The sequence below is a fragment of the Urocitellus parryii genome, chromosome 5 (genome assembly GCF_045843805.1).
Source record: "Urocitellus parryii isolate mUroPar1 chromosome 5, mUroPar1.hap1, whole genome shotgun sequence".
Taxonomy (NCBI): Eukaryota; Metazoa; Chordata; class Mammalia; order Rodentia; family Sciuridae; genus Urocitellus; species Urocitellus parryii.
The window spans coordinates 94,293,301-94,309,753 of NC_135535.1; the positions used below are offsets into that span (position 1 = coordinate 94,293,301).

Genomic DNA, 16,453 nt, shown 5'->3' on the forward strand with positions numbered 1-16,453 from the left:
GTTAACCCATCCCATGGAGCATCCTCTCACTCAGGAAAATGCTCTTCAATGACCCCACACTGTCTGCTCCCTTGTTACCTCTCTGGCCCGCCATCTACGACTTTCCCCTTTGTTGAATCTACTCTAGCCTTCTTGATTGTTCTTTGAAATACCAGGCTCACTGATGCTTCCGAGACTTTCTACCTGTGACTCCCTCTGCTCACCTGATAACTTCCTACTTAACCCTTTGCTTCATCCCCTCACCTTCAGGTATGGACTCAAACATCACAGTCACAGTGACACTTACTCCACCCACAACAAATATCGCACTTACCCCTCAGCACTCACTGCCTTTGCTGCTGCTGCTTCTTTTTTTTTTTTCCCACAAAACATTACTGTTCAACATCCATGTAGCTATATTTATCATCCTTTTTTTTTGTACTAGAACAGGCCAAAAATTTTTGTTATTTGTATATGCTCAGAACCCAGAATAGTGTGTGGCACATAGTAAAAGCAGACTAAATGTTTGGTGGTTGATAAAATGAATGAATGCGTTTGTAAAAAGTACATGACTTTATTGTTGTGTGTGTGTGTGTGTGTGTGTGTGTGTGAGAGAGAGAGAGAGAGAGAGAGAGAGAGAGAGAGAGAGAGAGGGGGGTATGTGTGTATAACGGGGATGTGAATATAATGAATGCTACAGATATGCACACTTTGTTTCCTTTCCTTCAATTTTTCTTCCCATCCATTCATTCATTCATCCATTTTAAAATCTTCTTTCTCTCTGTGCTATTTGACACCATTTATTCATATTCTCAACTTACTTAGCTCTTTTTGTGTATGTATGGGGGGAGAGAATAAGAAAAATAACATTAGTTATATATTAGGAGAGGATTCCAGGAAAGGGTGGCTAGGGAGTGGTACTTCAGACTTCAGTAAGGTATGACTCACACACTTAACCCACTCCTTTCTAAAACCAAGGACTGCGTATATTCAAGCAACTATTTCCAAAATTATAAACTCCATGGTTTCAACAAAATGATAAACAAATGTTCTTAAGAGGGAGTGAGACCACAAGTACAACAGGCTGGTCAGAAAACCCAGTTTATTAAACTCCATGATTATTTGCAATCTACTGAAGAAAGAGAGGACAAGGGATCCAATACTTCCCAAATTCTAAACATCTCAAAGTGTTTCTGTTTTTCCCCTTGTCTGTGGCCAAATGATGTTTTAAAGATTTCGAATCTATTCAAAAATTTTCATGACTGAGATTCAGAAAATCAAGCTAATGTCCTAATGTCCGAATTATAAAAAGGGAACAGAAAACCACAGAGCGGGTGTGGGGATCCTCCCTTGTTTGTTACATGTGTTATGAAGGAAATGAAGGTTTTTAGAGAAAACCCAATTCGGGAACAAATATGCAGAAAACAGATAAAAAGAATTGATCCTGTGTCCAGACCCAGGTCTGCCAGGGGTAGAGTGGGTCCAGCCTTCCTAGGCTCTGTTGTGCTGCAAGGCAGCAGAACACTCAGCCATCCCCAAACCCTCTCCGAGCACTGGCGGTACAGGATTCCTGTCCTGACTCTGCCTGCACAAGGTCTGTGGGCAGGAAAAAGCAGAAGTTTCACAATGGTGGTATGCAAATCCTGTCTTTGGGTTTTTTTCTTTCCTCACTGGCTAGTATTTCCTAGTGTCTCTTGCTGGCTTCTCCTGGGCTCAGTCTGTAAGTGCTGAAGTGTTTCTTGTAGGCTAGATCCAGAGCTTCTCTGCTCATCTGTTTCATCTTATTACTTGGTGACCTCATCTTAGATGCTCCCAAATGATCTTTCCAGCCTAGAAATTCTCCTCAATTTCCAGACACATCTATCAATAATCTCTTTATTTAACATCTGCTCTTTGATGTCCCACAGTTACCACAAATTTATATCCAAAGAAAAATCCTTGATTCTTACTTTCCTCCAAATTTAGTGCTCCTCTAATTTTTCAAGAGTTTTCCATCTCAATGAATAGTACCACCATCCATCCTAGTTGCTCAAGAGCCACGCCTAGAAGTCAGTGTCAATTTCTTTCTCTCACTTCCCATCTCTGTCCCAACAGAAGCTTGACACAACCTTCAAAATAGCTCCACAATTCTGTCCACTTCTCTTCATCTCCATTATAACCACGTGAGTCAAGGTTTCCATCATTTCTCATGGGACTTATTTGGATTAGAATGTTACTTTTTCAACTGGGACAAATAACCCTTTATTGGTTGTTGACTCAACCATCCTTTCTCCCTTAAGCTACCAGAGGGATTGTTTCAGATGTAAGTCAGATGGTTTTGAATCCTCTAAATGTCCCATGGCTCTAAATGTAAAATGCTACCTCAATGCCTTCAAAATCCTGTACAATCTGGTCTCTGCCTATCCCCTCCACATAGCACACTTCCCCAACCTTCTGTGGATGATCCTCTTTGGTTATTTAGACCTCAGCTTTGATGGCTCTCTCAAAGAAACCTTTAACCACACAGTGACTGTACCATAGTGCCCTGCTTTAATGCTCTGTGAAACACTTATCATTTTCTCTTCACCAGATCTTACGTTATTTGTGGACATTTCTGTGAAAGAAGGCTTTGGGTTCATTGCTACAAGTAGTAGTGCTTGCAAGGCTGTCAATATATGTTTGTTAGATGAATTAATAAGTGAATGTTCTATTAGTACAGAGCTATCTTGTAAATGTCCCAACATTTACCATTCTTGTTTCTTTTCCTTTCTTCTGCCTCCTTTTTTTTAAGAGAGAGTGAGAGAGGGGGAGAGAGAGAGAGAGAGAGAGAATTTTTAATATTTATTTTTTAGTTCTCGGGGGACACAACATCTTTGTTGGTATGTGGTGCTGAGGATAGAACCCGGGCCGCATGCATGCCAGGCGAGCGCACTACCGCTTGAGCCACATCCCCAGCCCCTCAGCTTTTTTCATTCTCTCCCTTCATTGACATGTTCTGAGAGTTAATTCCCCATCCTCAGTACAATCAGTTTGGCTATAAGGTTGCTAAAAGTCACTGATATTCTCAAGTAAGACCTTTTTAAGGTTGGAAAACTGATTCTCTGATATAAACTTCCTAAGTCCTCCTAAAGTTGGCCCAAAGTTCTAGTTGGATTCACCAAGACTTGGAGATATGACTGGTTATTGGATGAAAACATAGTCATGTGCAGACCAGTGGTGTCTTCCAACACGACGGGTCTTAGGTACAGATTTAATTTTTAACACTTGTGTTGACTTCCAAAGGGACTGGTCATCACATACCACCATAGTACCATGAAACTGCAGGCACTCAGAAATTCCCTGTGGGAGGACTGGCTCAACATTTTGTAAATAGCACCACTGATGGTATGTGTCTTAATGTGGATGTTTGCTGTTGACATTATAATTGAAAATTCTTGGCAATTATTTTGAGAAAGGGCTCTTTACCTTTGCTCATTGTCATCTTGGATTAACTTATGTTATACTATAGTTATCGATAGTTTAATTTCTTTCCACAGAGGTAAATCCTGCCTCCTATGATAGACATAGCATAAAGAGACCTCTGTCAGAGAAGCTGGAATGCTGGTTAACCCAGCTAGTTTTGGTTCAAGCTTTAACAAGAGTATTCTGTGTCAAAATTGTATTTTCCTGTAAAGTAGAATTAATATGACTTTTGTGTACACCAAAATGAACACTGTGAAAAAACAAAATGGTATGAAGTTTTGTGAAACAAAAAGTAACTTCAATTCAGTTATTTTAAAAGCACAATGCTATTTCACTTCTATCAAAGATGAAATTATTTTGGTTAAATATTAGCTACTTCTTTCCACCTTGAAGTCTACTATTTCAATTCAATTCAGTAATATATATTGAGCAGCTATAGGTGGCAAGGCATTGTGTTATGGAAAATTGTGAGAGCTAGGGGCTTGGGATGTGGCTCAGCAGTAGAGTTCTCACCTAGCATGTGCGAGACCCTGGGTTCGATTCTCTGTACCACATAAAAATAAATAAAATAAAGGTATTGTGTCCAACTACAACTAAAAAATATTTTTTAAAAATTGGGAGAGCTAATAAAATACAATAACATGATTAGTGATGAAAAATAGAATGTTTTATCAAAAGGATAAAAAGTTAGATTATTTAGTTGCCATGAAAAAAAAGGCATATTATGTATAGATTGTCTTTCAGGGAAGAACAAGATAGAGACAATATTCCATCTGCTATTAAGATATTAATAAAGAAAAGCTTTTTTATTTCATAGAAATAATTTATCTAGGAACTTGCCTTTTACTCTTGAAAAGTTTAAAGGAAATTTACCAGTTGGCTTAGACAGTCCTATGTATCAGGCAAACATGGAAGCTCAAGACTTCAAGATGTTTGAGAAAGCATCTTGATTTTCAACTTACACTCCCAATGAAGACATAACTGTACTAGTTATAACTTCTCCCCATATTCTCAGGGCTCTGTAAGTCATCTGTAATGTCACAATACCATCAGAATGACAGAGAAGCCTGAACTAAGCCCAATGAAAATGTTATTTTGGTAAGCACACTCTGAATTTGAATTGTAAAGGAGATTGATTATACAAATGAGTTGGAGAAAGAGGCCAGGACCTCAAACCCACAGCTACATGTAAGAATAATGCTTGGGAAAAGAAAGACACTGAGGGCATGAGTGAAATCTTCAAGTAGTTCTGGTTACCTGGAAATGATTTTTGAACTGACCTTTGAATTCATGGGAGACACAATCTGAAATAGGAAGGTAAGCTTTTATCTTAATAAGTAGATGATGCCATGTTGGAAGTTGGTATTCTCTAAAATTCAAGCATGGGCCACCAGTGAAGAAGAACAGATTACCTGCAGTGTACAACCCTATACTTGATTCCCAAAGTGAGAAGCACTGTCCCCTTGAATGTGTTTGGAAACATGCAGGAATGTTTTGTGTAGTCAGAATACAGGGACTTGACAAATACTGGCTGTACACAATGAGCAAGAGGATTTCAAATAAAAAACTGTCTCATCTCCTATATGCCACATGACTTCAGAATGTCACACAAGAATACTTTACCATAAAAATAAATTTCATGTACTTTACTGCAATGATATTGAAAAAATTTCAAAGAATTAAGTAAAATAATTAAGAACAAAGTTGTCATATTTAAATGGATTAGGAAGATATCATTTAAAAATTGCTCAATAATGTACTCTTTCTTCCCATAGTATCTTTCCAAAACATCATGTATTTCCAACTACATGATGCATAATTTTAAAGGGGTTTAGTACAAGAATTTAGTTTTCATCGTTTCAAGTGTGAGTTAAAAAGGATTCAAGACTCAGTGCCTTTAGTTGTAGAGAAAGCTTTTGTTTTGTTTTGTTGGAGATTTTCTAAAAATGCCTCACAGACACAATGCTACCCATGGTGTTATTCCACTAATAAAGCACTCCTTACTCATAGCTGCACACATGAACATATGAGAGAACAAAGATGATTCCGGCACCTATTATAAATTAATAGACACCTGAAAGCCTGATATCAGTAAACTGTATCACCATTTGGGAAATAGTTTTGTTATTGTCTTCCATATATTTAAAATTTTTGAGATATAAAAGTGGTAAGAGATCTATGTGGTGAACATTACCTATTGAAATTATGAATTCACTTTTGAGTTGTTTTCATACTGATACTGTCCCAAGAGGTCAACAACACAACTTTTTTTGCCAATCCATTCTCCATTGCCTGCTGCCAATTATAGGATCAGAAACTAAATGTATATCTTAATATATAATAACCATTATCCAACTATTCCTCTATCCTCCTTACCCTTCCTAGTTTCTAGTAGTCACTATTTTACTCTAGAAGATAGATGTTGTGTTACACAGTGTCACTTCCAAGTTGTATGTCAAATTATAAAGAATTATTTGACATTACTGCACAGTAAGTTTCAGCTCATTTGCAAGAATACCCTACTTTCCTCACCTTCCCTCATCCACAGTCTATTGTTTTCTTGGTATGTTATCTCCACATTAAGGTCATCTACCTCTTGGTCTCATCATATGCAAATACTTCTAATTTCTTCTGATTTACTCTAACTCTCACACTTGTATCTGGGCTTTCTCAGTTATTTATTATTAATTAATTTATTTTTCAGTTGTTCCTTCCATCATTTAAAAAATATTCTTTTATATATTTACGGTTATATTTTCTGAAAATTATAAATTATCAGGACTACTGGTCAGTTCTTGCAAACATAAACTTGTTCATTTGAGCTATGTGTATGCAGTAGGCAACTTCATAAGTCTTTCAGAGTAGCTGTGTTTGAACACACATACATAGGGGACTCTATTATTTTGTTATAAATATTTTTCATTCACATTGATTTTATATTCATATGAAATTATAACAACTTTAAAAAAACTAGCGTGTGGGCTATTTTAGCTATGAGTGTCTATTTAAGATAATTAATAGCCATTTATATGAAAAGGGGATGTTGTCTAAAAGTTAAAAACACTGCACTAGATATTCTCTAATATTCATCCATCTTTAAAACAAACTGTGTTCATTTATGGTTTTGAGAATGGAAAATACACCTGTCTCCCAGCATAATATACATTTTACTCACAAAAACTTATTCTAACTTGACTATATTTTTGGGTAGTATAAATGTCTACCTTCTGCCTCTTTACAAGAGATAATTAGCTGTTTTCTGTTATTATTTCATTGAGTCAAGGAGCCCACAGTGAATTAAGGGATCAAGCACCAGTTCTCCTAGTGTGATAGTTTCTACACTTGCCCATATACTCCTACCTAGCTTGACAAGGCGGAGTGTGGAGGTGTTGCTTCCTCTTTCTGTGCAAGCTGTTACTGAAAGGTTGTATATGTCTCCCGGAGGTAAGCTGAGAATCGCAGTCATGACATTTCGTGTTACCTGGAAGAACACCAAAATCCAGGGCTTAAACTTCTACTGAATGAACCAGCACACTATTCTACACAATTACAAGGCTATAGCACCATTCCTTCTCTGTTTTGTGCTGTGATCTACAATTATATTACTTATATTACATATAAGTTATGTTCTCTGAAAATTATACAAATTTCTCATTTGAGCCAAATGCAAGGAGACTTAAACATGTATATCCACTCTAGATAAAACAATTCAGTAATCCATTCCCTTATTTGATATAGATATTGCTCTAGTGTTTTCCCATATAGTCGCAGCAGATTTTAGAAAAGATATTGTTGGGTTGTTACTAATACACATTCTGAAAGGCTCAGAAGAAACCTAGCCATGTCTATAGACATGGTTTTCTACCTAAAGACTACATTTCCCATCCTTCCCTGCAGCTGGGGGGGGGGCATGTGATCATGTGTGCAATGAGCGAGTTCATATTCTATAAGTGCTGGGCCTCCATGTCCTCTCTTGCCTTCTTCCTGCAGACTGCAGGATGGACGAAATGATAATGAACTTCTCCTGTGCAAATGACAACTCCACATAGTGACAAATGGAGCAGGAAAATAGAAAGGACCTGGGTGACCCATACTAGGCTATAATTAAAAACAACAAAAAACTTGTATCTTGTTTTTTGTTTGTTTGTTTGTTTGTTTGTTTTTATTATAGTACTTTAGTCTGTATCCTAATGAACACAATGCTTAAAAGCTAATAAACTTGGAGAGAAGAAATCAATATCCCCAGTGTATCCAAATATTTAGGTGTTGATGATATATGGAGAAAATATTGAAATTTGTTAATTATCATTTTCTTGAAAGTGTTTGGCATCCTGAAGAATGATCTCAAATCATAACTTTAAACATAAATTAAACCAATAGTTATTTCAGCTATTACAACTCACTGTTAGAGATCAAAGATTAAGTTCTATATAAGAAAGAATGTAATTTTGGGTTGTTCTATTTCCTGAGCTCAAACAGTGCCAGTTGGTATACAAACATATGTTTATCTACATAAATGTTTGCTTAGTGGTTTTCAATAGTCCATGCTACTAAATGTTGAGATGCCTAATATTTGAATTAAAAAAAAAAACAACATACGCTCTTTTTAATTTTCTTCTTTCCTTCTGCAACAACCATCCAGTGCAGCATTCTAGAATGGGACAGGTCAGTGGTGTCATCCCCATATGTCCAGCTGATAGATAACAGACTATTGAAATATTCCACAGAAGTGATTTCTGGAGCTACTGGGGCTATGAGGGAGGAAAGAGATACAACTTAGTACAAAGGACTAATAAAGTACTTATCAGGAGAGGATGAAATCCCATATAGCAACATTTTAGGGAATTAAAGCTAACATCAGGCAATGGCCTGGGGACTCCTGGATCTCTCAGAAGCAGAGAAGGCTGGGTACAGGGTGGGCATTTATTTCATGGGACTTCATCTCGTGTATCTCAAACACAAGACAGCTAGACCCAATGGTGCCCCCTGTTATGTGATCCAGTTACAGGGTTCCTAGTATGTTTCCTTGCTTGGGTACGCTTGTTTCAGTCAATTAGTAGGCATTGGTAAAGTTATTAACCAAGCACTATTGGAAAACTTGGGGTCCTATAGTATAAAATCTCTTCCATTGTGGTACAGTGAAGATGTTGACGGGAATGAGGAGCAAAAGGAGAGAAAGGTGAAGAACAGAATATATAGTAGCTCTCTAAGTAGGATAGAAGGCAAATGTTATTTCCATAAGATAACAAGACAGAATCATTGACAACATCCAGCCCTGTGGTTTCAAGAAGTATTACCCAAATTAAGTGGAAAGGAGAAGGAATAATTTTTTTTTTTTTGGAAAATCATGCCACAAAGCTAAATTCTAACACTGCACTTATTTTACATCCTAACACAGTTAGATTTTTTAAAAATTGCTAATTTAGGAGCAGAGTTCATCACAAGATTTATAAAACATGAGCTCTGAAAGCATATTTTAATGAACCTGGTAATTCTAAAGATTTTAAGAAACATTTAATTTATACATGTAAGTTGGCATGACAACTATGAAATATTCTGTTCTGCAATGCAGCACAAAGCCAACAAAAATGGGAGGAACCTTTATGTAAATCATGAAGCTTTCTCTTCATTAGTATGCTGCTAGAACTCATAACAAACACATATAACTGACTATGCCTTCAAAAACAATTATTCACTGAAAACTTTTAATAGCTGTATATAAATAAAAACACATTTCTGTTTCATAGGTAATAGGAATTAGCGTTTCTAGCATGCTTTACATAGTCATGAACTATCAACAATACCCACATCTTATTTCAGATTATTCTAATATAGGAAAAAATAACTGTGGCTTCTTTATAGCTTTTTAAGATATTCCAGGGTACTTGATCACATCCAAATACCTATACACGTATTTCCTCAAAGGATATTTTCTCATATTCTAATTTTAGTGAGGACAACAACACTTTTTAAAATTACAAACCCAGCAATGCGTAGCAAACCCAACAAGCACGGGTCTTCAGATTTTTGTACTCCATAGTGTTGCTTCAAAATCCATCATAGTGCTAAAAGACCACCAGATGTCACTGTTTGTTTAGTGATCATTATTTGCTATCCAAGCCCAATTAACCATGGCCTTGGCTTGCAAAGTTGCCTAACAAAGATAATGGAATTGAGGTCCTAATGAGTCACAATTAATTCAAATATTTTATTCCTATTTCCTCTTATATCAATTTGGCAATTAGATTAAATTTCAAAGGGAAATATTATATGGAAATTCAATTAAATTTCATAGGGAAATAAAGCATGAAAGACTCATTTATTATAAATAAGATCCTTATTTGAAATCCTGTAAGAAAGGCCAAAAAAGAATATAATTTCCATCGCTTTAAAAAATAAGTATAAAATATACTTTAATAGTGATTTATATTTAATTCTGACACTATGCTATGAAGTATTATACTTAGGGATATGAGAATTGAAACCATCTATATTAATATGCTTAGATAATAATACTTTAGACCATTGGTGTCAGTATGGCTGAGATGTTTGTTCCAGGAAAAGATAAGAAATTCCTAAAGACCAGCGTGCTGGGGACTGTTAACTGCTCATCAAGGTAAATAACTCTTTTGTTAACTACTTTTTTAAAAAAATCCAGACTTCTGTGTGCACCTTGACTATTATACATTTTACTCTAACTCAGTTCCCTAGCTTAAAAGGCACACCTTGAACCACTCAGAATGGTGACTCTTAAGATATTTTGTTTCTGATGTCCCTCTCTGAGACACTGCAAAGAATCTGTTAAGGTGGTATTTGAATATACAAAGTTTTGCTCTATTAACCAAATATCAGGCAATATTTTAGATACACTGATAAAAACAAGAGCTCAGGACCATTAAGATAATTGTTCAAGCTCTGTAGCTGGAAGTGAGCAGAAACTGGTTTTGAGTTTTTCAGATAGTTGTTCTGCCTGAGAAGAAAACAGTATTCTCTGAAAGCTAATTTCAAGAAACTTGAACTCTAAGAATTATTGATACAGTGAAGTTTAATTATAAAGTATGTGATCATTAACACATTCAAGAGGTTAGCACAGTAATTTTCCAAGGATTGGTATTTTCTCCTTTTTTTAGTCTTTTATTTTTCACTTACATATGCAATTATTACTATTAACATCTGAAAAAAAGTACTTTGGATATTGATTTGTAAAGAAAATGACACATCATGTAAATTGATTGTGTAAGAATTCACATCTGATTGATTTCTTTCCATTTGTTTCATTAATAATTTGAACAGAAGAAAGCTAGATGTCCAACGAGGAAAGGATTTGGGCAAAATTATTCATCATCTAATAATTCTAATTAACAATAAATCTCTCAGTACAACTCTGTACAAGTAGAATATATTGTCCAAAAACAAGTTCCTGAAATCTCTTAGTTCAAACAACAAGGTTAATGTTTTTTTGATGAATTTCTACTTTTCATTGTTTTCTTTAACTGTTGATGGTATAGCTATATCATTTAAGTTCCTCAGTGATCTAAGTAGTATTTTAAGTACCTCAACTTTGAGCAATGTATTTTGCTAAGTAACATCTTCAATAAAGAGGTAATAAGACATAATAATAATAGATAATTGATACCACTGTCTTCTCAATTTTGCACTTAAAAAACCTGATGCGTAGAAAAGTTAACTTGCTCCAGGAGATCTCTCTTCAAAGCCTACTTTAAACTCCTGCATTGTACTCTACCACAGCCAGGCTGTGACTTTAAAACTGGCTTAATTAGTAAGGAAATGGATGCTGCCTAACAAATATACTCATTGCATGGGTAAGGTCAATTGAATGTGCTGTGTAAAGCCGAAGGCTCTGCTGCTATACCCCTGTTCTAATCAATCCCAACTGGGAAGCACATGTCAAGGGCAATGATCAGAGCAAAACTAAGTCAAGGGCAGCAACTAAGAATAAAAATGACATCTTAATTTTTAAAGGTTATCAATTCAACAAATAACAAATGATCAGAATCAAGTATATTATCTCCCATGAAACTGATGCTCATTCAGTGCTGGGTGGGTGACTGACCCTTTCTGGAGATGTGGCCCCTTAGTATCTGCTCAAAATAAGGTTCTCTGTCATCGAACCATCTCCCACACAATGCTCACCTGTTATGAAGCTTATGGTGGAACTGTCACAACAGCTCAGTTCTGGCTCTCCCCATGTCACCATGGTTACCCGGAAGTTGTAGTACCACGCTGGCAACAGATTAGCTATTCTCTGAATGGGGCAAAAAAGCAAAGAGACAAAGGACTAAGAGGAAAGTAATATTTTTGGAGTAGTGCATTTTTGTTGGGTCATAATAAAATTTTTATTTTCCTTTTTTGTGTTTTGTATTTGTAATTCTTTCTGAAGTGAGCCATAATAAAATAAAATACAAAACTAAAATTTTTTGAAGATGATTCAATGGTAAACAAACAAATATTTCCAATTTTGGCTTCAATCTGCAATTTCCTAAATTTTAATACACAATGAAATAGCACTTGTTTGTAAGTAACCATACATGTACTTCTCCCTATTTATTAGACAAGTGACCTCTCACAAATCTATATTCTTTCAACATGGACCATGAGCCAGAGTCTTGTTGGGTGATAACTACTACAGACCTCACAGGGTAGAGGATAATTGTTATGCTTCGCACATAACTTGCAGGTAACCTATACTTTAAAAAATTATTTAGTCTCATGGAGAAAATCATTTATAGTTTTGTGAAAACAATTCTGTAATGACCCAGTAATCTAGGTATTGAACCAATTTGTAGATTCCAGAAAGAGTCATCACTAGAGTTAAACAGGCTCAAATAACTATTGAAGGCCTGAGGGAAACCTTTTGTGTTTTCCTCCTTAGGACCAGAGAAGCACAATAAACACTTTCTAAATCTATTCTGCTTTGGGCAAATGCAATAAAAAAAAAATGTTCATTGACAAATTCCATTGAGGGGGGAAAGGTAGTTTCACAAAATTCTCTCTCTTAAAAATAGAACCCCAAATACCCCAAACCCTAAAAGCAAAAATAACTAAAAGCCTTGAAAATAGCAAACTACCTCTGTGTGTTTAAAAAATGATCTGATTTACAAATCACTTCTTTGTGACACATCTGTCGACCTAGGGAAGTGTGACAGCTGGTTAAGGGGCGATTACCACAGACGCAGTTAGGGAGACCGTTGCTGCTATTTCATAGTAGGTTGTCCACTCCGAAGTCATTGTTGCAGGGTTGAAATAAAACATCTCAACCACGTATTTTCTGAACACTCCCAAGTAAGGTCTGGTCCAGCTCAGGACCACTGCCGTCGGGCCCAAGGGATAGAGCATTAAATCCTTTATTCCAGTGGGAACTAAAAAGAAGAGGGGTAGGGAGTAAGGATAGAAAGAAAGCCGAGAAGATGTGTTGAATATCTCAGCCATGGCTTCAAACTTCTACTTAAAAATAAGGCTTTTACCCTTCTGACAAAATCATTGAAAGCCAAAGTAAATTTGCATCTGATATTTTCCCCCAAGTAGTAAATGCTAAGGATGGACTAAGTGTTCAGTTCTAGTCATTCCTTACAGTAAGCCCTGTGTATCAGTGGGTGCCACATCTGTGGGATTAACCAATCATAGATGGAAAATATTCTTCCCTCAAATTCATCTGTGTAAAATGACTTTTTTTCTTATCTTCATTTCCTAAATAATGTAGTATAACAACTCTTTTCACAGCATTTTTATTGCACTAGGTATTATAAGTAATCTAGAAATGGTTTAAAGAGGATGTGTGTAGGTTATATGAAAATACTGTGTCATTTTATAGGAGGGAAGTAAGGATAGGACGATTTTGGCATCTATGTTTGTAAGAATGTGTGTGCATGTGAGATGGGGAACGGAGTCCTGGCTGCAATCCTCCATTGCTGTACACTATACTCGGAAGGTAGACTATTGGGTGAACTGGTGTAGGTACTCCTTATGCAATGATAGTGATTTCAATCTTGCACATTGCACCCCTCCAACCAGTAGTCTGAGAAAGATAAGTCATTATTCTTGTTGCTAGGAACTTACCAATAGCAAATGTCACAGGATCCGAAGGTGGTCCAATCAAAGGGCCTTTCCTTAGGTACATCACAACCTGGTACTGGGCACCAGGAACCAGATTTTCAATAATAGGTTTGCTTGAGTTCACCTATAAACCAAATACCCAATAAGATTTATTTAGAGATGGGCTTTCAGAGTGGGATTTGCAGAAGCTTATGTGGTATTCAGAGCCTCTGAGGAACCACAGTGACTTTGAAATCTAGAAGCCTTTGCTTATGCTGGGAAAGGTCAGATTTCAAAATTAGGATGATTTATAGTTTATGTGAACCCTGAAGGGAACCCAGAACATTCCAATTCTATGGCTGGATTTAATAAGCCCCATGAACTGCTTTATATGCATCAATGTCAATTGTAGCCCTGCACACTAGAGACACATCAGCCTCTAACCATAATCAAATCAGCAATACCATAAGGACAGTCTGACATGCTAAATTGTAGTGTCAGCTGATTACATGTGAAGATCGGTGCAGAAATGTCTTTAGTTTCTCGTCACTTAGAAGCACATAATATCTAATTATAAAGATGGAAATGACCTCAGAGATTATCTAGTTCAAATCACTCATTTAATAGATTGAGAAAGTAAAGCCAGAGAATGGCCAAGGTCACATACTGAAACTCACTGTTGGCAATAGAAGCTTATTGTTGGGACCTCTAATCTGTGGGCAAGTCACTGGCAGAATGTAGAAATACAGCAGTAAGCACTTTGCAAGTCTGTTGGTAACCTTATAAAATAATGTTATGGAGAACATTTCTCATTTAGATGAGCTCCTTTTCACTTAAAAAAAACTACTGATTATGTAACAAATGCCATATGGAGTCCAATAGTGACAATGTATAAGATGAACAAAATGGATTTATTAAAGTTGCATGTTGAAAAGCACATGGATTTATGGTTCAACTAGTGGTTAGGAAGTGAGCTATTTTGACTTCAGTGCCTCTAATATTTAAGATGATCTTCCTTAATGGGAAGAACACAGGTTCTCTGTTCAGGCTGCCTGACATCAAACTCTGTATATGCCTGGGGATTTTCTCATATATTATTTAAACTTTTTACCTCGGTTTCTTCATTGATAAAATATAGATAATAATATCACATATCTCATAGAGATAAACCAGAATATCAAGAAATATTAACTCTTATAATCAAGTTTTTTTGGCACCTGGGATATAAAATTGCAGAATCACTGCAGGAAGGAATACAAATTAATGAGAACAGTATTGTTAATAGTTTATCTATACTGTAATTTTTGAATTTATTTTTTATATATGTCACATTTTATTATTCATTAATCTGTTGATGAACACCTAGGCTGATTCCATAAATTGTCATTGTGAATTGTGCTGCAATTAACATGGGTATGCTTGTATCTCTAAAGTAGGCTCACTTTAATTCTTACAGATAAATACCAAGGAATGGTGTAAATGCGTCAGATGGTCATTCCATTCTTTGTCTTTTGAGAATGCACCATACTGATTTATAAAAATTTTTTTTAGTTGTAGATGGACACAATACCTTTATTTTGTTTATTTATTTATTTTATGTGGTGCTGAAGATTGAATCCAGGGCCTCACACATGCTAGGCAAGCACTCTACCACTGAGCCACAACCCCAGCCCCTATACTCTAATGTTTTTAAAAGTTTCATTAAGATTTTTTAGGATAAACATATAACTGATGTTATAAAGTGAATTTCAATCTCTTCTAATATCAGAAACAAATTACAAATGGTAGAAATTGTGTAATTTAATTGGTACAAACTGCTTTGTACAAAAGCTGTCGGAGCACCACACCAAAATTCCCATTTCATTGGCTTGACCAAAGTGAGATTAATAAATTAGCTCTTCTATCCTTTCTTTTCTATTTACACTCTTTTGTATCAGTGTTTTTTGCTCACATTTTAGATTTTCAATTTTACTGGGGTCTTATACACAAAGTGACTCAGGTGTCCTTAGCTGATAGTGAATTTTCTAAAGAGACAATGTGAATGAGAACATACATTTTACATGTAACTAAACAGGACTATTTCATATCTTTGAAATATATTCTAAGTTGGATGAGGCAGCACCTGCCTATATCCCAGCTACTCAGGAGCCTGAGGCAGTAAGATGTTAAGTTTGAGGCCAGCCTGGGCAACATAGTAAGATGTCTAAAAACAAACAAACAAATTCTAAGTGGCAAAACGAACACATGCTCATTATAAATATTGTTCCCACAGCAGAAGAGTAAATGACATAAATTGGAAGTCTTTTCTGTTCTCATTCCACAAGTCCTGATATTTTGGCAGAAATTCTTCTAGACTCTCCTCTAGCACATATACGTCAATAATATGTCATGGAGCCATATATGTCTTATATTATGAACACCACTCCGAACTCTTCATTTGAATTCTACAGCATGTTATAAACTTCCCACTGTTCCAGTAAATGCTAACTTAGATCAGCAGTCACTCATTTTGCCTACTTAGAGTATTCAGAATTACACAGGATGTAAAGAGCTTAGATTATTTCAGGGTAATGTTAAAGTTCCTTTAGTTTAATATTTTAGGCTGTAGTTGATTCTAACTATTCAAAGAAATACATGGAAGCATAACCACTTAAATATGCTGCTATACATTCATCCTGTTTGTCTCCTTTTCTCATGATGGCTTCCATTCTCCTTTATTTATTTATGATTACACACACACACACACACACACACACACATACACACACTACTTCACTTTAAAGAAAATGGTATTGCAAATTACTTTCCTTAGTTACAAAAAATTAGGAACACAAATGCATCCCTCATTTCTAAATATTTGCTAAGCTGCCAGCTTATGTTTATACTTCTATTACTCTTTGCCTATTTTTTATTTATTTATACCTGGAGAATAATTGTAGGTACCTGTGGGGTAAAATGTGATACTCTGATCGATCGATAT

At 35.8% G+C, this 16,453-nt stretch overlaps 1 protein-coding gene across 1 annotated transcript in view; it reads right to left on the reverse strand.

Moving 5' to 3' along the window:
* The window catches only part of Ptpro (protein tyrosine phosphatase receptor type O), a 107,736-nt gene that overhangs the window by 55,176 nt on the left and 36,107 nt on the right, over nucleotides 1–16,453 (reverse strand). Inside the window, exons 8-12 of the mRNA XM_077799073.1 lie at nucleotides 13,498–13,618; nucleotides 12,607–12,800; nucleotides 11,575–11,686; nucleotides 8,020–8,171; nucleotides 6,781–6,901 (exon numbers count right to left, since the gene is read on the reverse strand). Of these exons, the coding sequence (XP_077655199.1) occupies nucleotides 6,781–6,901; nucleotides 8,020–8,171; nucleotides 11,575–11,686; nucleotides 12,607–12,800; nucleotides 13,498–13,618 (700 nt within the window). The remainder of the gene's footprint in view (nucleotides 1–6,780; nucleotides 6,902–8,019; nucleotides 8,172–11,574; nucleotides 11,687–12,606; nucleotides 12,801–13,497; nucleotides 13,619–16,453) is intronic.